Source organism: Perissodus microlepis, chromosome 12 (assembly GCF_051167445.1).
Source record: "Perissodus microlepis isolate ML-2025 ecotype Zambia chromosome 12, ASM5116744v1, whole genome shotgun sequence".
NCBI lineage: Eukaryota > Metazoa > Chordata > Actinopteri > Cichliformes > Cichlidae > Perissodus > Perissodus microlepis.
The window spans coordinates 29,176,281-29,203,934 of record NC_140472.1 but is presented as its reverse complement, the minus strand read 5'-3'; the positions used below and the strand labels follow the sequence as shown (position 1 = coordinate 29,203,934).

The following is a 27,654-nucleotide window of genomic DNA, read 5'->3' as shown; positions in this document are numbered from 1 at the left end:
GTGTGGAGTCACGAGGGGTAACACTGGTGGGAAGTAGGAAAAAAAAAATCAAGATGAAGATGTAACCTTGGCATACAGAAATAAGGTTCAGTTCATTGATATCGCTTTGAAAATGCATCCAGACCAAAGTAAACATGCCTCCCACACTACCTGCCAGAACTAAACTGAGATGCAGTGTTTCTTAGCAGGGCCACCCAGGTATAGGAAGGAAGAGCTCTTTATGTTTGTGTGTGTTTGATGGTCAAACAAGTCAAATGAGTCAGGTTTTGCCTCTCTGACCTCCGGAATGTAAACAACAAACCTTATGAGTTTTCAAGTCAGTGTTTTGTTTATGTTACATAGTTTTTCAGGGTTTGCGAATGTATTCTTCCACCCCTGCAGGACTCATTTATATTTTACCTCCTCCTGTATCCTGCTCATTAGTCTTGCACTGATGTTGTTCTCCTGGAGGCTCAGATGCCTCAGTGGAAACTGTGTCCTGCAAAGCAAAGCCCCCATGATGTCATTTCCTCCCACATCGCTGATGCAGTTCTTGTCTAAATCCACCTGCTGCAAACTCATGTTCTCTTTCAGCATGTCAGCCAGCAGCCTGACCCCGGGGTCACCCAAGTTATTTTCGTCTAGGATGATCTGAGTCAGTGAGCTGTTTCCTTTTAAGCTGTCAAAAAGTTCCTTCCAAGCTGCCAGATCGGCACCGCTGGTCTGTGCTAGCCCTAAATACTGAAGATAGGAATGGGATCTCATATATGATGCTAACACTTTCACCCCATCGCTGCTCAAACCATTTCCTCCAATATCCAGCTCTAAAAGTGTAAAAAGCCTGAAAGAGCTCCATCCAGAGGGCAGCTGAGGTAGCATATCGTGTTCTGGTGGGAAAAGCATAGCCTGTTGGATAGCAGCAGCTGCTCTTGCTGTTTGTTCCTGCAGCTCAGCTATTCCGTTCAACAGGGTCAGCACTCCATGGTCACGCAGTTTGTTCCCAAACAAGCTGTAGAGAGAGAAAATAGAGGTTACTGTGGAGATTTATTTTTGAGCCTCCATGAACCACTCACTTGAAAATGTAGCTGTGTGCACCCTGATATTAAGTTTTCTCTTATGTGACATCTAAGTTCAGGCAGAAAGCCTTTTTTTTTTTTTTTTACACCGGATGACACTGGATGACACAAATGGTGGATTTTGTGTGTGTGTGTGTGTGTGTGTCTTTTTGTTTTGCAGTTTTGCAGTAAAATGGAATCTGCAGAAAACTGCAGAATGTCCTGATAATTTGTTACACCTTTTCCTGTTGAGGGGTTGATGTATTTGGTATGTTAAATGCAGATTTAAGGTTTTTGAAGAACTGAAGAACTGAACTGGTGCATTTGGGAATAATGCTGAAATATATTCATGTGTTTTCACAGGTAAATTATTTTTAAGCCCTTACAGGAATATCTTTGCCTCTATTCCCCTTTAAGAGATGAAGATACACTTTTCATTGGCTGTATTAAAAATAGTCTGCTAGCTGAAAATCTCATCTCATTTGTTTAATCTGTAAAAAGTGAAGTCTCAGAATAATTACGCAGAGTCACAAGCTTGACTGTCGCCAACAAAGGCCTTCTAGAAATAGAGGGGCCGGTCTTTCTCACCACTCTGCCGCTGTCTCGATAATTTGCCTTCACTTACCGCTTGTTTGTGGGTCTCTATGCTTTAAGTTTTGGCTTCAGTAAATAAAAACAATCAAAAATCAGGATACTGACTTGATGATTAAAAAATATACAATATTTCTTTGCCTTTAAAAACTCTTGGGTCACCTTTGCAGTATGTTTTATTGTTTGCACTGTGAAGCATCAGACCTTCAGCTGTGCAGTCTCTGTGTTCTTTACTTGGTTCTTTTTCTAACTTCGCTCGGTGTTTCACTATGGGAATCGCCTCGGCGTGACCAACTACGGAAGCTCCAATGACACCACGTCTGTCTATGACAGACCTGTCGAGCCGTGCTCAGGGCTCCGCCCCCTCATACTAACACGGCCGACCAGCTCCTCCTAACTCATTCTCGCTTTCTTCCCGTGAGAAACTACTTTGAGCTCCCTCAGCGCATCCAGGCTAACTTGATTAGCTGCTTAACAGTTCTCAGGCGTCCTGTGTAGGAGTACGTCGCCGAACGCAGTTTTTCCGGTTCCAGTTTGGATATCGTGCTGAGCAAGTCCTTCGAAAGAAGTGTACTTAGAGTTGCACTGTGGAACAGCAACCGCGTCAGGCGACCTGTCCCAGCGGTTCCTGGTTTTAGTTAGCGAGGTAGCCGATGTTGTGTGACTCGGGCTAACGCGTTACGGCGAGCTGTTCGTTCAGTGTCCGGCTAGCATTAACTTGTTAGCAGGCCACGAACCACATTAGCGTCTCACTAGCATTAGCTTGTTGGTCGACCTAGGGTTCGGTTAGCATTAAGTTGCTAACGATATTGGCTAGCGGAGTGCAGCTAACGTGTCACGACGAGCTGACTCCCGCCGCGACTAGATCGGATTTAACACCCGCTGCTAGTCCTAGCTACTTACGGGCTAACGTGTCGAGACGAGCCTGGTGTAGCCTAGTCTCACCCCTTTCCGCTAACCATGTCTACGGCTCCTACTCCCGCCAAAAGGTCGGAGCCGAAGGCTAAAGAGGCTGCATCCCGCCCGTGCCCCGCATCATGCGGTGCCACCATCTCGGGCAGGGACCCTCATCCAATGTGCATCGTCTGTATGGGTGCCAAGCATGCTCAGGCTTCACTGGCGGACCCTCAGGGATGCCCACACTGTGCTTTGATGCCAGAGAAAGTCCTGGAAAGGAGGCTGAGAGTAGCAGTAACGAACAGTCAGGACCCCTGCCTGTCGGCTGCTACTGCTACGAGCGATATCCGTCATCCGCGAGCCTCCACAAGCTGGGCGGACATGATGGAAGAAGAGTCCCCGCTCATGCCCCCATCGTTCGAGGACCTCCTCGATCAAAACGTGGGCGAGCCGGGTGGCGAGGACGCGGAGGGCGATGCCGACTCCGACCTCCTCGACCTGGAGGACATGGATGAGGAACAGGAGGATGACTCTACCTTTCCTCCCCAGCAGTCCAGGCCACCGAGTGGGGCTGAAGTTGCACCCCTGGTGGACAGCAATTTGTACGAGGTCTGCAAACGGGCTGCTGCCAAGCTAGGCATCCCATGGCCAGCCGCCCAGGATGCCGAAGGGGCAGAACGCGACCTGTATGACGGCAAGAGGCTCCCACCAGCCTTGCCGCCATCAAAGCAGCTTCTGCCAGCAGTCCCAGCCTGCATGAAAGAAATGAGTCGCTATTGGTCAAGCCCTTTTAAAAGCAAGCTTCCGACCAAGGGCTGCTCTAAGCTTGAGATCCAGGGGATGGGTGAACTGGGGCTGACCGAACCCCCAGCAGTGGAGCCTTCAGTGGCGTATCACCTTCACCCTAACCGCAGGGAAATCTCAGCTTCTTCTAGCATTTCTTTGCCCAACAAGATAGATCGCCTCACGGCATCTATTTATCAAAGGACGTACAAATATGCTGCACAGTCAGTATGCTCGCTTAATGCAGTCACACTGCTATCAGCATATCAGGCAGAAATTCTGGAAGACATGGGCCGTCAGCTTGACTCGGGTTCCCCGAACCCAGCCCTCTGGGATGAAATCTGCGTGATCTCATTCTTTGCTCCTCCAGGGGAGCAGTCCAAGGGTGTGGTCGCGTTATGGGCCTTGCAGTCTCGGGTGAGAGAGCCTTGTGGCTAAACCTGTCAGGCCAAGGTGATGCTCAGAAGGCTGAGGTCATGGATGCAGCCTATGACCCAACCAAGGGTCTCTTTGGCCCAGCCCTGGAGAGAATGAGAGAAACAAGCACCCACAGAAAGCAGGAGGGTGAAGCATTCAACCTCTGCTTACCCAGAAAACCTAACTCTCAGCCCCAGCAGGTGCCAAGAGCTGGCTTTGCAGCAACAGCAGCAGCTGTGAGAGGGAGACAGAGTGGGGTCAGAATGCAGAGAGGAGCAGGAGGCCAGCAGGGTGCCCACCAGGCCAAGGTAGAGAACCGAAGACCTTGGGGCAAGCATTCCTTTGCAGCAGTTGCTGCAAAGAACAAGCCGTCACACCCCGGAGAGGGGAAAAAGAAGCGGTCAGCCTAGCACACCTGCAGCATTCTGTGTCACCCCTCTTTTCTTCCCCAAAGAGAAGGAAGGTGTTAGAAGGGGTAACCAAATCACTCCAAAGTTCAGGGTCTCCGGAAGTTTCCAGTTCACCAGGAGCACCCTCTCAGTCTCCTCCTCCAGTTCAGGGAGGACAGACTTGTGGACAAATGGCGCAGTGTCACCAAACACTTCTAAGCACTCTGTCTGTGTCACCAAGCACTGCCCAGAGTCATCAGACACTTCACTGTGGTTTGGGGGTAACAAAAGAAATAAAACGTGCATTTCTGCAGCCAGGCAGTTTGCCAAGGGCAGAATGTCCCCCCCAGTTTCAAAATAAAAACAAAAGAAAATCACTGCAATTTGTCTTTGTTCCCAGCGGGGGGAGCTCACGCTCTTCCCGAGGGGGAGAGCCCCAACTCCTTCCGGGAGACAGGGGTGACGTCACGCTACCGCTTCTTCAGAGGCCCGCTCGCAGCGCGGCTGGAGCGGTGGCGCGCATGCGCAGTTCATCCCTGGGTCTTGTCAACCATTTCCCATGGTTACAGACTACAGTTTGCGGCAAAACCACCGAGATTCGGCGGAGTGTTAGCTTCTGTGGCCAGTCGCAATTCAGCGAATGTGCTGGAGGAGGAAATATCCTCCCTGTTACACAAACAGGCGATCGGAGCGGTTCCGAGCGAAGAAGCTCAGCAGGGCTTTTACTCCCGCTATTTCCTCATCCCGAAAAAGGACGGAACGTCACTCCGTCCTATTCTGGATCTGCGTGTGTTAAACAAGCATTTGAGAAAATACACGTTCAGAATGCTCACACACAATACGCTTTGTCGCTCAATTCACACAGGCGATTGGTTTGTTACAATCGACCTATCAGACGCATATTTTCACATCGCCATTTATCCTCCACACAGGAAATATCTCAGGTTCGCTTATCAGAGCGTAGCGTACGAGTTTCAAACTATCCCATTCGGGCTATCCTTAGCTCCAAGGGTGTTCAGCAAATGTGTGGAGGCAGCGCTGTCTCCGTTAAGGAACAGCGGCATCAGAATATTCTCTTACATAGACGATTATCTAATATGCTCACGATCGCGCGAGCAGGCGATCAAAGACTCCGAGGTGGTAGTGAATCACCTCACGGAGCTTGGGTTCACAATCAACCTGGAAAAGAGCCACTTGGAACCCGCACAGTTTACAGAGTATCTGGGGCTCAGAATAGACTCCATCTCTTATTGTATCGCACTTTCAGAGCGGAGGATCGCATCCTTCACTCACTGTCTTTCCCGTTTTCAGCTGGGGAAAGTCGTGCGGTTCCGACTCTGTCTCCGCCTCCTCGGCCTCATGGCCTCGGTGATATCGGTGGTACACTTGGGGCTGCTTATGATGAGAGATTTTCAGCGGTGGGTCGCTTCTCTGCAGCTGTGCCCTCGCCGACATCTCAGTCGGGGTGTAAAAATAACGCAGCCGTGTATCGCGGCTCTCCGGCCTTGGAGGAGCCCGACAGCTCTCGCGGCGGGGGTACCGCTCGGGGCAGTATCATCCAGGGTGACGCTGACCACAGATGCATCCCTGTCAGGTTGGGGTGCAACTATGATGGGCAGAGCAGTGAATGGCGTTTGGTCACAGAGACTCGCTCTGAATCACATAAATGTGCTGGAGCTCCGCGCGGTGCTCCTAGCCTTACGGCATTTTCTGCCGTATCTCCGGGGTCAACATGTTTTAGTGAAAACAGACAACTCCACTAGTTGCTTATATCAACCGCCAGGGCAGCACCCGTTCCCGGCAGCTACACAGGTTAGCCAGGGAAATAATTATGTGGAGCAGCACTCGGCTCCTCTCCCTTCGGGCAACTCACGTGCCAGGAATTCTGAACAGGGGGGCGGACCTCCTGTCCAGAGGAAATCCACTGTTCGGAGAATGGAGGCTTCACCCACAGGTGGTGGAGCAGATTTGGCAGTAGATCGTAGATCTCTTCGCCTCGCGAGAAAACACACAGTGCCCCCTGTTTTTCTCCCTGTCAGACGCACACGCGCCACTGGGCGTGGATGCGCTGGCCCATCCATGGCCAAAAACTCTGCTGTATGCTTTCCCTCCCCTCAGCCTGATCTCCCCAACACTGATCAGAGTGAGGGATCAGGGGCTGTCTCTGATTTTAATAGCTCCACGGTGGCCATCCAAACACTGGATAGCAGAAATCATCCAGCTTCTGGTGGACGAGCCATGGCCACTCCCCATCCGCAGGGACCTTCTGTCTCAGGCGCGGGGGGAGATATACCATCCCCATCCAGACCAGGTTGCTCTCTGGGCCTGGCCCGTGAAAGGTGGAATTTGAAGGCAGCAGGCATGCCTCCGAAGGTTATTGAAACCATTCAGAATGCCAGAGCCTCCTCCACTCGTTCCATTTACAGCAGTAAATGCCGTGTTTTTGAAGAGTGGTGCCATGAAAAGCAGATTATCCCTTTTCAGTGTTCAGTGGTGGAGCTGTTGTGTTTTCTTCAAGACTTGCTGGACAAAAGGAAAGCTTTTTCCACTATAAAGGTCTATTTAGCAGCTATTTCAGCCTGCCACGTGGGGTTTGGTGATAAACCTGCCGGGCAGCACCCCCTTGTAGGTCGCTACATGAGAGGGGCGCGTCGAACGCTCCCAGTTTCTAGACCACTGGTCCCTTTATGGGATCTGTCAGTCGTTTTAGACGCCCTCTCCCACCACCCCTTTGAGCCTATTGGGGCAGTGGGGTTGAAGTTTCTCTCTCTTAAAACCACTCTGCTGTTGGCTCTAACCACAGCCAAGCGAGTTAGTGAATTACAGGCTCTGTCTATTCACCCCTCTTGTCTACAGCTGGCCCCGGGACTCACTAAAGCACTCCTGAGGCCTAACCCAGCCTTTGTCCCTAAAGTGTTGGAAACATCATACAGGTGCTCTACAGTAGAGCTCCTAGCTTTTCACCCCCCTCCATTCTCTTCAGAGAGGGAGCAGAGGCTGAACACTTTGTGCCCTGTCCGGGCCTTGGGGACTTATGTTGACAGAACAGCTGGATTCAGGAAGTCAGATCAGCTGTTAGTTTCCTGGGCCTCCCCTCACAAGGGCAGGCCCGTATCACGCCAGAGGCTAGCTCATTGGATTGTAGAGGCCTTAGCTCTGGCTTATAGCTGTAAGGGCTTGCAGGCCCCCCCGGGACTCCGAGCACACTCCACTAGGGGTGTGGCCACATCCTGGGCATTGTTCAGAGGTGTATCAGTCCAGGATATTTGTGCGGCAGCAAGCTGGGCTACGCCGCACACGTTTGTCCAGTTTTATCGGCTGGATGTTGCACAGTCATCCCTGGCTCAGACGGTGCTGGATTCTGGTGCCTCAGGTTCGACCTGAGATCCTGGAGTAGCACTGGAGAGTAGCTTCAGGAGCTGGCGCAATCCGGGAGTGGGCCATATCTCCCATAGTGAAACACCGAGCGAAGTTAGAAAAAGAACGTCGGGTTACTTAACGTAATCCCTGGTTCTTTGATAACAGAGTGAGGTGTTTCACCAACACTTCCCTCCTTGCTTAGGCACGGAAAGAAATCTGCTTGGAATGAGTTAGGAGGAGCTGGTCGGCCGTGTTAGTATGAGGGGGCGGAGCCCTGAGCACGGCTCGACAGGTCTGTCATAGACAGACGTGGTGTCATTGGAGCTTCCGTAGTTGGTCACGCCGAGGCGATTCCCATAGTGAAACACCTCACTCTGTTATCAAAGAACCAGGGATTACGTTAAGTAACCCGACGTTTTAAGTAGTGAAGTTGTTTTTCTAACCAAGGGAAGAATGCTTCCATCATTCCCTTTGGTTGTCTTCTGTGGTTTAAAACGTCTTTTGGTCTTGCTGTTATTGACAGTGTTTTCCTGTAAGAATGGGCGAGATTTCTAAATTGTTTTTGCTATCATAGCCTAAAGATGGGCTCTCTCACTTGCAAGGACATCTTTTTAGACCTCGTGTGGAGAATTCCACTGAAAAGTACCAAATACAACTTCATCATCTCCAGACTTTTATCCGCCTAATGCGTCACAATAATAATAAGGAAACCAATTAAATATAAGCTGCTGAAAATGGGGAACTGTGTATAAAAATGGCTGAAATTCCCACACAGTTAATGTGATACTTATATATCCATTACTTTGGTTACTGTGTTTCTTGGATTTGCTGCATTTTTATACTATCTCTTCAGTTCCGTTCATATTCCTGTCTCTCTCTTTTTTAAAAAAGTGATATTCAAATGCTTTTAGATGGGGGCATGTTTTCTGAATTCTAATGTTATTCTTTGTCAGATTTTGATAAGACACAACTCAGTGAAGCGTAGGACTTACTGCAGGCCTTTGACCTGGGGCTTCACTCTCAGAACGTCCAGCAGAATGTGAGCACCGTAGGGGCCAATGAGGTTGAGGTTGAGATTGAGTAGTGTGACTTCTGACAGACTGCTTTTTAGTGACCCCGCCAGGCTCAGCAGAAGGTCATCTGTGAGGTCCGTGTTCCTCAGAACCAGCTGCTCCACCTCATCAGATATGCTCAGCACTGTCATCATGGCATGAAGCTACATTTACAAACCAGGAGAAAGTCACAGAAAACTGTAAGTCCCTCTAAAATTACAGTGCGGGAAATGAAACTGTTATAATACAGTGTCGCTATACTGTTATCCATAAGAACAGTTTCTTACTGTAAAACTAGAGCACTGTGCTGTGTGGAATATATATTTTATATCTGTGAATTCTTCTTTTCTGTAATCTTGTTGTAGAGTGGTGCAGAATGCGAGAGCACAGAATTGCAAAGATATGATACAGACAAAAACATATTACATTTAACTTCTAGGTTACCTCAATTACAAGAGAAGCAGCTGTTATAAAAATACAGAAATCACATTTGCACAAGTGCAGATTATTATTTTGTCCTTCATACAGAAATGCATTTTGCATCTGAGCCCTGAGAGGAATATTAACATTAAGCATTTACTGTTTGTAAATGTGCGCAACAGCACACAATGTGAGATGTGTTGTCGGGTGGGAAAGAGATGTGGGGGAGACAGGTGCTAGAGGTTTTCTAAACACAGACAAGATGAGAGTCCGGAGACATATGGTCTGGCTGTCGGCCACGTCTACTTTGCCATTTTGCTAGACCTTGAGGAATTTTTCAGGAACTGTTGGAAGCTTTTTCATCATGATCGGTATGACCGAGTGAAATGCCTGCCTGCCCCAGATAAAACTCAGCGACCATTTGAACAACTCGTCTTTCTATTCAAAGCCCAAATAATAGAATAAATCCTCTGAATTCATCCAAATGAAATGAAATCAACATTTTATCTGCCAAATCAGTGTTACATGCCTAAGACATATTGCCACCTTTCTGTTATCAGGGTAGATTTTACATGTTGGACAAGTTCCTCAGGGGGGACGTTTGTGCTTAAAAGCTAAAAATATGAAGCAGTAATTAAAAGAGAAAATGGTAGCACTCAATAAAAGCCTGTGTTTCTCTCTGTGTAAACACTACATTATTTATTGAATAGCTGGAACACGGTAATATAGTCAGAGTGTGGAAAAACATGAACAACCTTAAAGCTAGTTGAGAAGTGGGACAATGGAACGTGCATTACTTTAATGGGCAAATTGTTTTTTAATGTTGACATTTCATTATATTATTTGGCAGATACAATTCCTGCTCTGACAAAAACACAGAATGGAAGAATCTGCTTGAATCGAGGCTTTTGGCAGTGATTTAATGCCAGGAAAGCTTCTGGCAAAAACACAGTTTCACCACAGTAATTTGTGTTATACACACACCTGTGCCTGCAGGTCTTGCTCTCTAACGGACTCTTCCGTGCCAGCGCTCTGATTAACCATGTGCTCTTCTTCCTCTGGCTTTCCATCATGCTGCAGAATGGTGTCACTTTCTGCACTGAGCTCCACATCTGAGCATTGAGCTTTGGGGCCCGATGACAGCCTCTTCTGGAGCCGGCACCTCTCCAGGACTTGGCATACAGAAAGAAAATTAAACATCTCAGGTGCAATAAAACCAACTGTCCTGAAGCCAAGTGCATGCAGTGATACTGATATCCGCGGTTAATTTGAAAATGTAAATAATAAAATCTAAAATTCAGTTTGTGCCTCTGTTTGAGCAATAGAGAAAGCAGATCAGCTAAAATTTATGCACACAGGCATGTGTGTATCTGCATAACCTCTCCCACACGTCATCCATCTTCCTTTAAGCAGACATTTCTCAATGCATCACTTTCTTGCAAATTCAACCTTTTTCTGCTTATGTGTATTATGTAAATCAGCTACAGCTCTCCAGGGGGATTCCACTTTGGTCCTACTGTGCTGCGGTTTCTTTACTCACTGTTTGCCTTGAACCAGTGATGTTTGCTTGGGCCTTGCTTCAACGCAGCACTCATTTCCACACATTCTTCATAGAAGTCCTTCAGCTTTTCCCCATCTCTGTTTTTCCCATTTGATCCAAGGCCCTTCTGTTTCTCTCTGTTCTGCTTCGTCAGTGCTTCCTCATCCTGCAATGAATCTTTAAAAAGAAACACTCTTTTCTTTTCTGTTTTCTTTCTCTGCAAAGAATATGGAGATATGGAGATACCACAGGCAGAAGGTTTGAAGGTCATCTGTATCTCCCCTTGAAAGGCCAGAAGATTCTATTTTCCCTATTTTTCCATCTTGTCTTACAGGAATCAAACCAGATAAAAATTAAAATTTGCATACCGGGAAATTTGCTTATCATGTTCGATGGCGGCTGCCCCGTATGCAGGATTGTGACAGGGCTGGTTGCTCTGACCTGCTCTCGTCTGGCAGATGATGCCTTGTCTTCAAATTTTTCCATCACTGTTGACCTCGTTGAGCTCTTGCCGTCTTGTCTCTCTTCTCCTCTGTCATTTCCAGCTGTCTTGCCTTTGCTCTCCTTCTGATTAGTTTGACCCTTGCGTCGTTTCTTTTTGGAGGTCTCTTTAATTCCAGCTACAGGGAGGTCTTCGCTGTCTGTTGATCCTCTGCTGCCCTCCTTGGTGTGTTTTCTTGTCCTCCTCACTGATTTCTTCACAGGTTTGGCTGGGATAAATAGAGGGGATGATGGACATGACTCGATGACGCCTGCTTTGGAAACATTAGAGACAAAATGAGAAGGAAAAAATGCTTTGTGAGACATCTTGTCTTTAAAGTAGTTGATCAAAAGCAAGGACTGGGCCTGATATCAAAAAATGTTGATGAAAAGCTTTAGGAAGAAATGGAAAATTGAGACCCTCATTTCCAGGCTTAGTACCATTGCCAGTGCTCTGCTCGAGAGAAAGATTTAAGTTCTCCTTTGCGCCGTTGTTCAGCTGCTGGCTAGAGCTGTATTTGGTTCGGAGACTTGTGCATCTGAAAGGGATGGAAATATGCTTTCATTATATTCTACCTACTGTACCAACATCACCCCCTGATCTTGTAAAATATGCTTCCTTTTTCCTCAGTGTCCACCCACAACACATTATATCTGCAAAACAATGGATTTACCCAACATGTTTTGAAATTTGGTATTAAATTCTCATTTTTCTGCCAGTGCCATGCTGTCTGTCTCTCAGAGGATGTAATCTTACCTGTAGCAGGGTATCCCACCAGCCAGCCAAGTCAATCTGAAGCAGCTCTTCCTGCCCTGCTGGAAGCCAGGAGTGTAGCGGTACTCACAGCAGGAACTGATCCTGGTCACCATGATGCCATTGACATAAAAGGAAGCACTGAATGGGTAACCTCTATGTCTCTGAGACAAAAACTGGAACTGCTCTGAAAGATGCAAGCAGCACAAATATTAAGATTGTAGATATCGTTTGATCTTTTTAGAGGGTAGTCTTGTTTGGCTTTTCTTGCTGCAGGTCATCACATTTGGTAATGGTTTCTTATGCATTTGTCTTGTGTTACAACTGGCTTGTGGTCCACAAAAACAGTGGCCAGGTGTTCTGCACTTCCTGCAATCTCATGTGTCACACAAAACCCTCCTGCAACACACAGCTCACATATTCTCTCTTTCTCTCTCTCTCTCTCTCTCTCTCTCTCTCTCGCACACACACACACACACACACACACACACACACACACACACACACACACACACACACACACATGCAGCAAAACCCACAAAAAGACTTGGGGCCAAAACACTAGTCATAATTGATATCATCACTGGTTGCATTTGGAGATTGAAATCACTTTTATGATTTTAATCAAATTTTACTTTATCTTTGCTTATTGTCATCATGTGGTGATGTTTGGCACTGCTTCTATCTTTAGTTAAACATTGTGTTCAATCTTTTGCTGCCTCAAATGGTTTAGTTTAAAAGTAGGTCTAAAAAACACAGAGTTACAGCGCTAGTCTACCCCAAAATCAATCTGCAGATTCTTCGTCCTCTGGCCTGTAGCGTTATTTATTCTTCTAAATTGCTTTGGATTGAGTTGCCCAGTTTTTGGTGACATTGGCTGTAGAGATACAGTATCAGACTTCTGTTGTTTCAGAAATTATGATTCAATAAAAACAAACAAACACAAAAAACATTAACTTTGGTGTGAGCAGTTTCATTCAGGAACTCTTTTCTCTTTTCTTTTCAACTATGTCCTCTAACCAAACCAAAGGAAGTAATGTAGCTAGCTAATGTTACAACTCAGACAAGAAGACACGAGAGTCAACACAAGTTCTTAGAAGAAACCATCAATGTTAATGTTGTTTGCTTTGTTGTGCACAAGCTTTTTGTCGGGGCTAGACCATAGGCTTCCCTCAGCTCAGTGGGATTGGCAGGTGTAGTTCAGTGGAAGGAAAATAGTTCTCTGCAGGCTATATCTCCAAAACTGAGTGACTCACACTGAAACTATCTAGATGGATAAATGGAACCAAAGGTCAGAAAGACAACATGTTTATTTGATTTTAGAATGAACCTCCACTTTGACAGCACTGGAAACATACCACATCCTGGTTGGTTTTTGCAACTCCCATTTGGGAATAGTAACATTAACTTAGAAAGAGACCCTTTTTAGGTGCAATCAAGAGATGCAATACTCAAAACAGGACGCAGATCCAAGTGCAATTTATGTTGCAGTTCCAGCCATTGATTGGTGTCTCAAAATATCTTTAAAAAAACAGATATGTCAGACAGTACAAAAAAGGCTATTTTTTCATTTTATACTATCTATTTCATTTTATTCTGCTTAGTCAATTCAAAGACAGTGGGGGGTGGAGTCTATACCACCAACAATAGAGCGAGAGGCAGGGTAAACCTTGAACAAGTTGCCATAATCACTATTTAAACTAACTTAAACCTTCTTGCTATAAGGCAACAGTGCTACCCTGCTCCCGAAAAAAACATACTTTATTAAAATGAACTTAACTGGAAACAAAACATTATTTCAAAATGTTAGATATAACTAAATCTGTATGTAATGGTCACTGCACTCTTGCCATCAAAATCACATATCACTGTATATATAGTGTAAAACCAATGCAATAATAATCACGACATATCTCATTGACTTTGTGGGATCGACTGTTTGGATTGTGCTTCTGTGTATTGTCTGCTCCTTTGTTTTATTCCTACCAAGGATTTTGTAAACACATCACACATGCAGTCTGAAGCAGAAATCCATAACCTCTTTCTTGCCTGACATTGAGATTCCTTCCCTGGAGTGATGCTTGTACAGTGTATATCAACATGTACCGACTGCAAAGATGAAATAACTTGTCTTGTCTATTGACTTTTTTTATGCGATGACAGTGCATCAGGTCACACATCAGCTTTTTATTGGTGTTTGGCTGAAATTCTGTCTCAGGGCAGTGTTCTCATCATTCTCATTAAAATGTTGCTTTGATGAGGAATTAAGCTTGTGGCAGTGGACACTTTAATGCCACTGATTTCTTTCTCTTACTTTGACCCCCTTAATGGCAGAAAACACCTTAAAATCTGCAAAAGGGAGTCAAATATAAAGAAATATAAAAAACTAATTTCTGAATCATTGTTGGCCATTCAAACGATACGGTTTCAGCTTTAGCAGTTCCTACCGCCTGGAGTTACGAGGCCTTTGAAGACACAAATATTCTCTCCTCCATTGACTTGCTGGAGTACTTTCAGTTCATCCTGAGTTGACCCGAGCTCCAAATTCCGATGTCTTTGTCCAAGGTAGGTCATTGTCACAGTGACATTGGATTTCTTTGCCTCTTTTTGTGCCTTAAGGCTGCTCTGATAAGAAGAGGGCAGAACGTGCACAGTGTAAGAAGAAGGGTTTAAAACATGTTTGAATTTGTTTTTGTTGCAAGAAAAATATCAGCCTACCTGTTTTGCAGTGCGACCTCCTGTTTTCTGAGAAGCCACTGAGGAGAAGGATCCTCTTCGTTTGTCATATAGGTAAGGGCACGACTGACTCAGACTGCCTCTGATTGAGTTCAGACTTGAAGCCTTAGCTGTGATGGCTGGGAGATAAACATCACCTTTTCCAGGTCTGCTAGAATGGGCTCCAGGCTCATTCAGCTACATGAGACGATCAGAATCAGAATACTTTATTAATCCCTAATGACATGATTTGGTTACAGTTGCTCCAAGACAATAAGAACAGTAACAGACTGAACTAAATTAAATAATGCAATATATTACAAAGTTACAAATTATAAGAATACAAGATACATGCAACATTTCAAAGAACAGTTTAAAAAGAATACTTTATTTTTTCATAGCTCATCAATGTTATCGAAAGAAATTATTTACAGTTACGCTACATTCTGCTTCTCTACATATATTGGTAGCCACCGATATCTATGGCTGCAAAAAAAATAAAAAATAAACAAAATAAATAAATAAATAAATAAAATACAAGGTGTTGTAAATCTTCTGTGTCTCCCTCTCCCAGTCTGTTTGTATTACTGTCATTCCCACACAGCAAAATCTCCAGTGTTAAATTAACACTAGAGAGTGTCTATATGGGTCCACACCTCTGAGTGTTAAATACAACACTGTTGAGTGTTAAATTAACACTTTTGACAGTGTTATATGTTTAAAAGTAACCTAGTCAGTTTTGAAGATTAACAATGGCTAACACTGAGCAGTGCTGATTTTCTAACACTGGAATATTTCTAACATTTTGAGTTATTTTCCAGTGTTAGAAAATCAGCACTGCTCAGTGTTAGCCATTGTTAATCTTCAAAACTGACTAGGTTACTTTTAAACATATAACACTGTCAAAAGTGTTAATTTAACACTCAACAGTGTTGTATTTAACACTCAGAGGTGTGGACCCATATAGACACTCTCTAGTGTTAATTTAACACTGGAGATTTTGCTGTGCACCTATGATAGTGTAGCTGGCATTGTTTTCACTCTGTGGCTCTGTGTCTGTATCAGTTAAAATATGGTCCTGGAGACACCTACTGGAACTACCTCAAGGTCTGTTTTGAACACTTTCACATGTCTGTCTGCCTGTCGTTGCCATGCAACTGCATCACAACTGTGTTTGATAAGACATCAAACTTTAACTGAGGTTAAAAATAAATAAATAAATAAATTAGTTTGACGACAGGTAGGGGCGACAGGTATTGCCTGACCAGTATTACTTACTCATGTAATAATATAATAATGACATGTTAATAGGCATTGCACACAGGCATAGTAGTCAGTGCTGCTGTCAAGGAACATAAAAACATGTTAAGGTGCTTCTTCTGCATCATGGTTCTCGTTAAACAGCTGGAGTTGCTTCGTGGGAGCCCAGGGCTGCTTTCTGCTGCTGCAGCTGATAGTTAAGTTTGGCAGAGAACACATTTTACTGCTGGGATCAAACAAAGTAACGCTTTACTTATTCTTTTTTTTTTCCTTTTTAAATTCTGAATGACTTTTGGTCAGACAAAAGGAAACAACTATTTAGTTGTTATAGTGTAGGAAATGACCTATTTGGTAAAATTTCAGTCCTGATGATTGCCTCTTTGATAATTTTTTCTTTAAATCTTAAAATTTGAATTAACTCAAGACTGAAATGCTGCTACACCCACTGTAATAAGCAGGTCTGTTATATGATGGGTATCATACCAACACTCTTCTTATATATTTTTTGTGTGATTTCGTATTTTCGTATGCAATCCATGTATATAGTTACTCACCAGACACTTTATCGGGTATACTTTTTCAGTTGCTTGTTAATGTGAATATCTAATACCAACAACATGACAGCAGCTCACTGCATTTTGACATATAGATATGGTCAAGATGACCTGCTGGAATTCAAACTGAGCATCAGAATGAGTGAAAAAAAAGTTATTTAAGTGACTTTAAACATTGTGTGATTGTTGGAGAATGGCCCTATTAAGGTAAATATATGAAGGGAGCAGCAGTTTGCTAGGTAAAGGTGCCTTCTTGACAGAGGTGAGAGCAGAATAACCAGGCTGCTTTGACCTGATAGGAAGCCAATAATAGCTCAAATAACCTCTTGTTAAAATCATGGTTTGTAGAAGAGCATCTCTGAATGTACAACACGTCAAACCTTGAAGCAGCAGCAGAAAACCACCCTGGGTGACACGCCTGTCAACTAAGAACCAGAAATTAAGGCTAGAATTTGAACAGGTTGACCCAAATTGAGCAATAGAAGATTGGAAAACTTTTGCCTGGTCTGATGAATCTGCAGCAACTGTTTGATGTGTCATGTCAGCACGGACCAAAAGCTGTGAGGAAAGTGTCCAGTGTCATTTTAGTCCGACAAAAATTAAGGCAGTTCTGAAGACAAAAGTGAGTCCATCCTAATACTACAGTGATCCACCTATAAATAAAATGGCTGGTGAGTATATTCTTTTTTTGTTGTCTTATTTTTGAGTTTTGTAATTTTTTAAATTCTCATTTATATTCACACTCAGTAAATAAACTTTGCAAATAGAGATCTCAGAGTTTACCTGGTCATAATTCTTAAGCAAAATAATAAAATTATATGTTAGGTTCCTGAAGTTTACATGCCTCATGTGTTTGGAAAAAGGGACTTGTTACTAATTTTATCAAATTAGCATGCTGTTCAGGATTTTTCTGACCTTGTAGATCTCCACAGTGTCTGGATTCTCAAGGAGGAGAAGCTTGCTTTTTGCTCTAATCAGACTGGCAATGGAATGGATCATTTTAGCATCTCTAGGTTGAGCTGGGATCTGTTTAAAAAATATTCAGAAAAGGAGAACGTTCAGATGCAATGTCAGCCATGGATCAGAAACATGGCCATAGAATGACTCACAGGAGTGTCTCTGTCTCCTCCGTGAACTCCTCTGTAAAAGAGATCCTGAAGAAGAGTCTTGCTGTTCCGTCTGATTCTTCTCATCGACTCCATTCTTCCAGCAACACGTGTTTTTGAATATATACCGTCAAAGGTTTTCTTCCACCTTTTACAGTTCGTAAGAGGAAAAAGTGTGATTATCACAAGTTAAAGTAGACACCTGGAACACTGTAAACACTTTGTGGTAAAATGATAATGAGGTAAAGGTACTGCTAATCATTCTTCAGCCAGGCTGTTGACAATGGTGCTTTTATTTCTATAATCACTAATTTTACAATATTACCTTTAGGGTATAAATCAAAGATGTGGGTAGAGATTCAAAGGTCTGTGATCATGGTAATGTATTCCTATTATTACCTTCCTGAGCTGTACTGTTATGGCTCCCTAAAGGTGGTATTATAAAGTTTTTTGTGTGAGATAATTAAATGAAAACCTGGGTGGAAGCAACAGAAAAGCTCTATAATTTTCACAGTGAGTAGGATGTATATTATAGTTTAGTCAGGAAAAGATTATATAAGATTATATAAGGTCCTCGGGTGAGAGTCTGCAGAAACAACTGTACGGGGACCTTCTCTTTTCATTTAAGTTGTAAGGTCACTGTGATCCTGCAGCTCAGTGAATAAATCGAGGCAGTCTTTGCTGGAAGTCCATTCCCCATCTCAGCACCTAATGTGTTTTAAAAAATAATACAAATATGATAAATCTAAAACTAAGAAGGCACATCTTAATTCACTAACAAGCGTTCTTTTTTCTTTTACAGCCTACCGATGAATTTCAGTATCTGTAATCTAATCGCGTCATCCGCAGCCATGTCATCTGCTGTGCTGAGTGCTTCTGGGAGAGGAGGTAGCAGGCACGCAGCCATCCCCCTGAGATTAGTAGCCTGTGTATGCATGAATGCGCCCCAGCCTCCAAGACTAAAAAAATTGGTCTAAAGAAGTGTTTCTTTTTGGCAGTCTGGTTTATTGTCTAAATGGCTATTCTTAATGGCCCATATGTTTTTTTTAAGCCTTTAATATAGCTAGAACTGAGAAAAACAAGAAGCTGTTTACTTCTTGTTTGCATATGTAAATAGATAGATGACAGTGTGATGTAGCATCTGCAGATGTTTAACCTATGTGCTATGTCTAAAAAAATATAAAAAAATAAAAAAAATATATATAAAACTGAAAGAAACAACATCTTACTGAAAAATGCTCCACTATAAATAAAACATCTTTATTTATTGTTTTACTAGTACTATATGTATGCAGTACTAACAACATATTAAATCATGTTTAGCATTTTTACTTGTATTGTAGCAGTGTTGGTCAAGTTACTTGAAAAAAGTAATCAGTAACTAATTACTGATTACTTCCCCAAAAAAGTAATCCCGTTACTTTACTGATTACTTATTTTCAAAAGTAATTAATTACTTAGTTACTTAGTTACTTAGTTACTTTTTAAAAACACGATTTACAACCTGAATAGGTGATAAAGCGATAGATCTGTCAGCCCAATTCTACTTTTTCTGCGTAATCCATCATACAAAATGTAATCAAATGGAAAAGTCTCTTTTTAAAACTTGTTTTATTAGTTTTAAGCTTTTAACTTTATGCATCAAGCAAAAATTAAATTATATGCACCATTCTCTGACTTGAAGAAATTAGTTTAACATTTAAACCTATCCTTTCCAGTCACCTTTCTCACTCACTATGTATTAATAGACCTCTCTGCATTGAATCATATCTGTTATTAACCTCTGTCTCTCTTCCACAGCATGTCTTTTATCCTGTCTTCCTTCTCTCACCCCAACCGGTCGCAGCAGATGGCCGCCCCTCCCTGAGCCTGGTTCTGCCGGAGGTTTCTTCCTGTTAAAAGGGAGTTTTTCCTTCCCACTGTCGCCAAAGTGCTTGCTCATAGGGGGTCATATGATTGTTGGGTTTTTCTCTGTATCTATGAAGCGCCTTGAGGCGACTTTTGTTGTGATTTGGCGCTATATAAATAAAATTGAATTGAATTGAATTGAATTGAATTTTCTGCACATTCCAGCACATGAAATAAAATATTTTTTGTTTTTACACTCAGTTTTTCAAATAGATGCAAGTAAAACACAGCAGAAAATAAATAAAATCAAATACTAGCGGTCCTGTTGCTCTATTTTCACCTGTATAGCAGGAGTGGCGTAGGCGGAGGGGTGCTCTGGTGCAGGTGAGCCGCAGCGGTCAGTTGAAGAATCCGCGAGTTTCTCTGTAAATTTCCCATTATGTCGTTGCGCACTCGGAGCTTGTTTGGGGGGGGGGGGGTTCGGTGTAAAAAGAAGTTTTCTTCCCACGCACAACGGACGCTAATGTTTTTGTCACTTTTTATGGAATCAAACTCAAAGTAAGGTCAGTACTTCCACGCTTTAAACACTGCACGCTCATACTCTCTCCGCAGTCGATATATGATCCATTGTTGATCTGCACACAGCTGTTGTCACGAACGTCGCACTCGCTTACGTCACTGTCATGAGACATTCTCGCAAAAAAAATCACGGTTTTAGTAACGCAGTAACGCAGCGTTCCTACGGCAAAGTAACGGTAATCTAATTACCGTTTTTGCAATAGTAATCCCTTATTTACTCGTTACTTGAAAAAGTAATCAGATTACAGTAATGCGTTACAAGTAACGCGTTACTGCCCATCTCTGTATTGTAGTAATAATAAATTCATTATACATTACTAACTATATTGGTTTAGAAGTATTCATAGCTAATTCCTAACACTATTTATTTTTAATTCTTTTTTTTAGGTTTACCTCTTAATAATTATTTTAAATGTCATTATTAAACTAACTACATTAGTACAAATTAAATAAATAAATAAATGCCCTCCATACAAAATAAAATGGATTCCTTCCTATTCTCTATTATTGCTTATTGTGTTTTAAAGCTGCAAATGACAGGAAGCACAGCAAGTACTCAAAACATTATTACATTATGAGGTGTTTAAAATCTTTCTTCTTTCCTCACTCACCAATTTTTCTCATAAACCCAGAGAGGATAGAGAATCTTACCTGTTGTCTTGTCCACGTATGAAGCTGAATATGTGTTTGGACCTGGTGATGTGATATGTCCACAGCTGCTGATCTCCTGTTCTCTGCTCTCTTCACAAAGCCAGTGACACCTGAGCAGCGACTCCTTTGGGACAGAGTCCCCGTCACCTGACATTGGTACCTCATACATCATTAATCGCCTCTGACCTTTGCTTTTCGCATTGACTGCATGTACTATTGTTTAAGTTTTTTTTTTTCTTTCTTTTTTTTACCATCCAATTAGAAAATGTAAATTGAGGAGACTGAACACAGATTCATAACCATGAGTCACTGATTTCAAAAAACCATTTCCACAATTTGTCATGAGCAATTTTTAACAAATTTGCTGCAACAAAAATGAAGTATGTTACAACAAATGCTCCATCCCGCATCAACTAGTGAAACTAGGTGATCTCTTCATTACACGTTCTGCACTTGGCATTCTTTGAAAAAGAAATACAGCAAATGCAGTCTGGTTCTTGCACAGAGACCTCCAGGGTGGAAGGGGATAGAATGATTGTTACAGCAACTTTTACTGGAATAGGATTTCAATCAAACTTCTCGGCAACTTTTTTTAAAACTGATGCCACAATTTTCTGTACTTGTACTTAAAAAAACAGTTAGCAAAGAAAAAGGGAGTGATGATAAACCGCAAACATGATAGAGCTCAAAACATAACCAACACACATATCAGCTTATTCTGGAGCTTGTAACCAAATTACATGGTTCATTAGCAGCGGCACCAGCTGTCATAAAGAGCAATGTGAACTCAGTAAGCATCACTCATTCGCAACAATTTTAACAAAAATGGACAAAATTTTAAAAGAAAATAATAAATTGCTTCAGAATGAAATTGTGATTATTCAAATGTCACATCACCTATTATTAAATCTGTCTTAAACAATTGTGAAGGTGCCCAATTGAGCAGTGAATAGTCATCCTTGCCATGAAGTCTTTTCAGTAGAAGTGTTCATTACATACTTTTTATTACACATTAATTCCCAAATTCATTACAGTTCACTTTAAGCTTATATAAGGCTTTGTGAGGCAGTCTGATAATCAGTGAAAGTGATCTTTCAGACTTCCAGCGTTTCACTGGAATAGGATATCAGTCCTTTTTGCCCTTTTGTACTATAGATAAGGTTTTTGGAGCAACAAGGAATATGGTGATAAAAGACCCAGCTTTGCTCACTTAATTTTTAAACTCAGTCTGCATTAGCCTCAAATTACCTTCAGATAAACTTTTTTGTGTGTATTTTTTCACTGAATCAAAGGCTACAGACTTTATCCACTTACAGTTAAGACACATCAGACTCATTAGAAACAGATCTTTAAGACACTGGTGTTGCCAAGAGGAATAATTTCAGCAAGTAAAAATAATATTTCAATGTTTGTTGTTGTTTCAAAGCACATTAAAAAAAGAGAAAAAAAGTAAAATTATTATTTAAATCAACACATTCTGGTTTATTAGTGCCATTTAAGTTATAAATGTTAGCAGTGGCTTAAGAAACATACTAATGAAATATGAAGGGTTGTGTGAGACAGTCACACATGTGAACATCATCTATCCAGATGTAAAGCACAATTAAAAATGAACTGAAATTTAAAAGTTTTGTCAGAGACCTTCTACATGTATGTCTCCTTTCATCAGTTCACCAGAGACTGTAGGCATTCCCATCATGCACTGTTATTGTTATATAACAGTCATTTTCCTGATGTTTGCCCATAAAGACCTGCTCATTCTCTCGTCATCTCTGCTCTGTGAGATGTCTGAATGGTTGCACTGTGCGCACGCCTCAGCTCTCTCAAAAAGCCCGATCTGCCAAGCGAACGCTGGCTCCACGCAGTTTCTTATGTGCCGTGGTACATTCAAAGGGCCCCCGGAGGCCACCAGGCTCCGTCTGCCTGCTGGATCCATTACATTCATAAACTGATAGGAGGTCTGAGCGTATTTGGCTTGGCAGTCCAGCATTTGCTTCCTGCCATGTTCACTGAAGCAATGTGTCAGTTTATTGTGGGTTCGCCGCACACCTCCGCCCTCCAGCATCCATGATGTGATGCATTATGTGAGTGGTGCTCTGCAGAGGGAGTAATTTGTCACTTTTTTTCTGCTCAGCACCTTTTGAGAGTCAAGATTTGTAAAAGTCATCAGTGGTCAGTGTGGAAATATAAGTTGCCGCTGTGAATACGTTGAAGTGAAGCCAAATTGATTGCTGATGTTGGCGTTCATAAGCTGTGTTAGAGCCATACATCACTGCATTTTATATACAGCTTATGTAATATCCTGCTGTCAGGGGACAGGTTGCATTACTCAATATTTATTCTGCTTCTCTTCATGAGAACCAAAGAGCTAGAATATATTTAATTTCCCTCTTGTATACTTCCTCTTGTATATTTTGTGACTATATAAAGATGCAGAGGCATAAAACAGAGGATGTTGTTGACCTAAGGGCCCCTGAGTTTTGCACTTTGCATGCATGGAATGACCTCCATAAGTATCAACAAAAAACAAACAAACATATAATGCACTGTCTTTTTGCACTTTTTCTGAATTTAGAGTTTAGAGCTCCACTGATGATTTCCCCTCATTTCTCATTTGCAGATTGGTGATTTTGACAGTCAGTATATTAAAGAAATCAGTTTCAAAGCAAGCATTTTGCTTATAATTCCGGACGAATATTCTTTATCAAATAATAATTGTTACCTTTTGTAGTTCGTTGGCCTTTCACACAATATTTCCAGGTACATGTGGGAGTTATTCAATTCAATTCAATTCAATTTTATTTATATAGCGCCAAATCACAACAAAAGTCGCCTCAAGGCGCTTCATAGATACAGAGAAAAACCCAACAATCATATGACCCCCTATGAGCAAGCACTTTGGCGACAGTGGGAAGGAAAAACTCCCTTTTAACAGGAAGAAACCTCCGGCAGAACCAGGCTCAGGGAGGGGCGGCCATCTGCTGCGACCGGTTGGGGTGAGAGAAGGAAGACAGGATAAAAGACATGCTGTGGAAGAGAGACAGAGGTTAATAACAGATATGATTCAATGCAGAGAAGTCTATTAATACATAGTGAGTGAGAAAGGTGACTGGAAAGGAAAAACTCAATGCATCATGGGAATCCCCCGGCAGCCTACGTCTATTGCAGCATAACTAAGGGAGGATTCAGGGTCACCTGGTCCAGCCCTAACTATATGCTTTAGCAAAAAGGAAAGTTTTAAGCCTAATCTTAAAAGTAGAGATAGTGTCTGTCTCCCGAATCCAAACTGGAAGCTGGTTCCACAGAAGAGGGGCCTGAAAACTGAAGGCTCTGCCTCCCATTCTACTTTTAAATACTCTAGGAACAACAAGTAGGCCTGCAGAGCGAGAGCGAAGTGCTCTAATAGGGTGATATGGTACTACAAGGTCATTAAGATAAGATGGGGCCTGATTATTTAAGACCTTGTATGTGAGGAGCAGGATTTTGAATTCAATTCTGGACTTAACAGGAAGCCAATGAAGGGAAGCCAAAACAGGAGAAATATGCTCTCTCTTTCTAGTCCCTGTCAGTACTCTTGCTGCAGCATTTTGGATTAGCTGAAGGCTTTTCAGTGAGTTTTTTGGACATCCTGATAATAATGAATTACAGTAGTCCAGCCTGGAAGTAATAAATGCATGAACTAGTTTTTCAGCGTCACTCTGAGACAGGATATTTCTAATTTTAGAGATGTTGCGCAAATGGAAGAAAGCAGTCTTACATATTTGTTTAATATGTGCGTTGAAGGACATGTCCTGGTCAAAAATGACTCCAAGGTTCCTCACAGCGTTACTGGAGGCCAAGGTAATGCCATCCAGAGTATGAATCTGGTTAGATACCATATTTCTAAGATTTTCAGGGCCGAGTACAATAACCTCAGTTTTATCTGAATTAAGAAGCAGAAAGTTAGCGGCCATCCAGGTCTTTCTGTCTTTAAGACATTCCTGCAGTTTAACTAATTGGTGTGTGTTATCTGGCTTCATGGACAGATAGAGCTGGGTGTCATCGGCATAGCAGTGAAAATGTATTCTATGTCTTCTAATGATGCTGCCTAAGGGAAGCATGTATAATGTAAACAGAATTGGTCCTAGCACTGAACCCTGTGGAACTCCATAATTAACCTCAGTGTGTGAAGAGGACTCTCCATTTACATGCACAAATTGGAGTCTATTAGATAGATATGATACAAACCACTGCAGTGCAGTACCTGTAATACCTACAGCATGTTCTAATCGCTCTAATGGGATATTATGGTCAACAGTATCGAACGCTGCACTGAGGTCTAGCAGGACAAGCACAGAGATGAGTCCACTGTCAGAGGCCATAAGAAGATCATTTGTAACCTTCACTAAAGCTGTGATGAGCTCTGAAACCTGACTGAAACTCTTCAAATAAACCATTCCTCTGCAGATGATCTGTTAGCTGTTTGACAACTACTCTTTCAAGGATTTTTGATATGAAAGGAAGGTTGGAGATTGGCCTATAATTAGCTAAGACTGCTGGGTCTAGAGATGGCTTTTTGAGTAAAGGTTTAACTACAGCCAGCTTGAAGGCCTGTGGTACATAGCCGATTATTAGAGATAGGTTGATCATATTTAAGATCGAAGAATTAATTAATGGCAGGACTTCTTTGAGCAGTTTTGTAGGAATGGGGTCTAAAAGACACGTTGATGGTTTGGAGGAAGTAATTATTGAAGTTAACTCAGAAAGATCAATTGGAGAAAAAGAGTCTAACTTAACATCAATGGTACTAAGAGTAGCTGTAGATAATATTACATCTGTGGGATGATTACTGGTAATTTTTTCTCTAATGATAAAAATTTTATTTGTGAAGAAGTTCATGAAGTCATTACTAGTTAACGTTAAAGGGATGGTTGGCTCAACAGAGCTCTGACTGTTTGTCAGCCTGGCTACAGTGCTGAAGAGAAACCTGGGGTTGTTCTTATTTTCTTCAATCAGTGATGAATAGTAAGATGTTCTGGCTTTGCGGAGGGCTTTCTTATAAAGCAGCAAACTATTTCTCCAGGCTAAATGATGATCCTCTAAATTTGTGACACGCCATTTCCTCTCCAGATTACGAGTCATCTGCTTTAGGGTACGTGTTTGAGAATTATACCACGGAGTCAGGTACTTCTGATTAGAGACCTTAGTTTTCACTGGAGCTACAGTATCCAGAGTCGTACGTAGTGAGGAGGTGAAATTATTAACAAGATAATCGACCTCTGTTGGGGTAGCGTTCAGATAGCTGCTCTGCTCTGTGTTGGTACAGGGCATTGAAGATGATAACAGTGGGTGGATTATATTCTTAAACTTAGTTACAGCGCTTTCAGAAAGACATCTACTTTGATCAAATCTACTCTCCACCGCTGTGTAATCAATTATTGTAAATGTAAATGTTATCAGGAAATGATCAGACAGGAGAGGGTTTTCAGGAAACACTGTTAAATGTTCAGTTTCTATGCCATATGTTAAAACAAGATCTAGAGTGTGATTAAAGTGGTGGGTGGGTTCTTTTACATTTTGAGAGAAGCCAATTGAGTCTAATAACAGACTAAATGCCATGTTGAGGCTGTCATTTTTAGCATCTACATGGATGTTAAAATCACCCACAATAATTATTTTATTTGAGCTCAGAACTAAATTAGATATAAAATCTGAGAAATCAGACAGAAACTCTGTGTAAGGCCCAGGTGGACGATAGATGATAACAAGTAAGACTGGTTTCTGAGTTTCACAGCTGGGGTGGACAATGTTAAGCATCAGGCTTTCAAATGAATTAAAAGTCTGTCTTGGTCTTTCATTAATTAATAGGCTGGTGTGAAAAATTGCTGCCACACCGCCCCCTCGGCCTGTGCTTCGAGGTTTCTGGTAGTTAGAATGACTCGGGGGTGTTGATTCATTTAAACTAACATAATCATCCTGCTGCAACCAGGTTTCTGTAAGGCAGAGTAAATCAATTTGTTGATCAATTATTAAGTCATGTACTAACAGAGACTTGGAGGAGAGAGACCTAATATTTAATAATCCACATTTCACTGTTTTACTCTTTGGTTCAGATGTGGATACTGTACTGTTCTTTCTTTGTAATTGTTTATGTTTAAGTTGTTTGTTGCTGGTTTTTAGTTTGTTTTTTGTCTTTTTGGAAGCTGACACAGTCTCTATGGAGATGGGTTTTTGGGGGGGTAGCAGGAGGAGAGAAGCTGCAGAGAGGCGTGTAAGACTGCAACTCTGCTTCCTGGTCCCAACTCTGGATAGTCATATTTTGGGGGGTTTAATAAATTTGTCCATATTTCTAGAAATGAGAGCTGCTCCATCCAAAGTGGGATGGATGCCGTCTCTCCTAACAAGACCAGGTTTCCTCCAGAAGGTTTGCCAATTATCTATGAAGCCCACATCGTTTCTGGGACACCACTCAGACAGCCAGCAATTTAAGGAGAACATGCGGCTAAACATGTCACTCCTGGTCTGATTGGGGAGGGGACCAGAGAAAACTACAGAGTCCGACATTGTTTTAGCAAAGTTGCACATCGATTCAATATTGATTTTAGTGACCTCCGATTGGCGTAACCGGGTGTCATTACTGCCGACGTGAATTATGATTTTACTGAATTTACGTTTACCCTTAGCCAGCAGTTTTAAATTTCCTTCAATGTCGCCTGCTCTGGCCCCTGGAAGACAATTGACTATGGTTGCCGGTGTCTCTAGCTTCACATGTCTGAGAACAGAATCACCAATTACCAGAGTTTGACCCCCGGCGGGTGTGTCACCGAGTGGGGAAAAACGGTTAGACACATGAACGGGTTGGTGGTGTACCTGGGGCTTCTGTTTAGGACTATGCTTCCTCCTCACCGTGACCCAGCCGCCCTCTTTCCCCAGCTGCTTGGGGTCTGCCGGGGAACAGCTAGCGGGGCCTACCTATCTTCGGCTGCACCAGCTACAGGGGCCTGGCTAGCTACGGGTGAATGAAGGGTGCGAAGCAGAGTCTCCAATTCAGTAATCCTGGCCTCCAGAGCTGCAAATATGCTACATTTGTTACAGATATCATTACTGCTAAAGGAGGCCGAGGAGTAACTAAACATCTGACACAATGAGCAAGAAAGTGCAGGAGGGACAGGTGAAGTAGCCATGGTGCTAGCGAGTCGGCTACGAGCTAAGCTAAGCTAGCGAAACAGTACAGAGACAGTGAGT

The 27,654-nt window shown here is 42.6% G+C and overlaps 2 protein-coding genes across 2 annotated transcripts; one reads left to right on the top strand and one right to left on the bottom strand.

Moving 5' to 3' along the window:
- Window positions 1-384: 384 nt before the first annotated feature.
- On the bottom strand, window positions 385-17,549 carry LOC146376559 (uncharacterized). The gene is made up of 11 exons (XM_084946742.1): window positions 17,356-17,549; window positions 17,162-17,272; window positions 14,436-14,630; window positions 14,165-14,342; window positions 11,721-11,904; window positions 11,405-11,502; window positions 10,852-11,235; window positions 10,484-10,660; window positions 9,928-10,115; window positions 8,464-8,687; window positions 385-988 (listed from the first exon to the last, which is right to left on the bottom strand). The coding sequence occupies exons 1-11, from the start codon at window positions 17,446-17,448 to the stop codon at window positions 385-387; spliced, it is 2,436 nt and encodes an 811-aa protein (XP_084802868.1). The 5' UTR covers window positions 17,449-17,549.
- LOC146376560 (uncharacterized) lies at window positions 2,191-3,745 on the top strand. The gene has a single exon (XM_084947558.1). It carries the CDS (start codon window positions 2,586-2,588, stop codon window positions 3,741-3,743), a length of 1,158 nt encoding a protein of 385 aa, XP_084803684.1. The 5' UTR covers window positions 2,191-2,585; the 3' UTR covers window positions 3,744-3,745.
- Window positions 17,550-27,654: the final 10,105 nt, after the last annotated feature.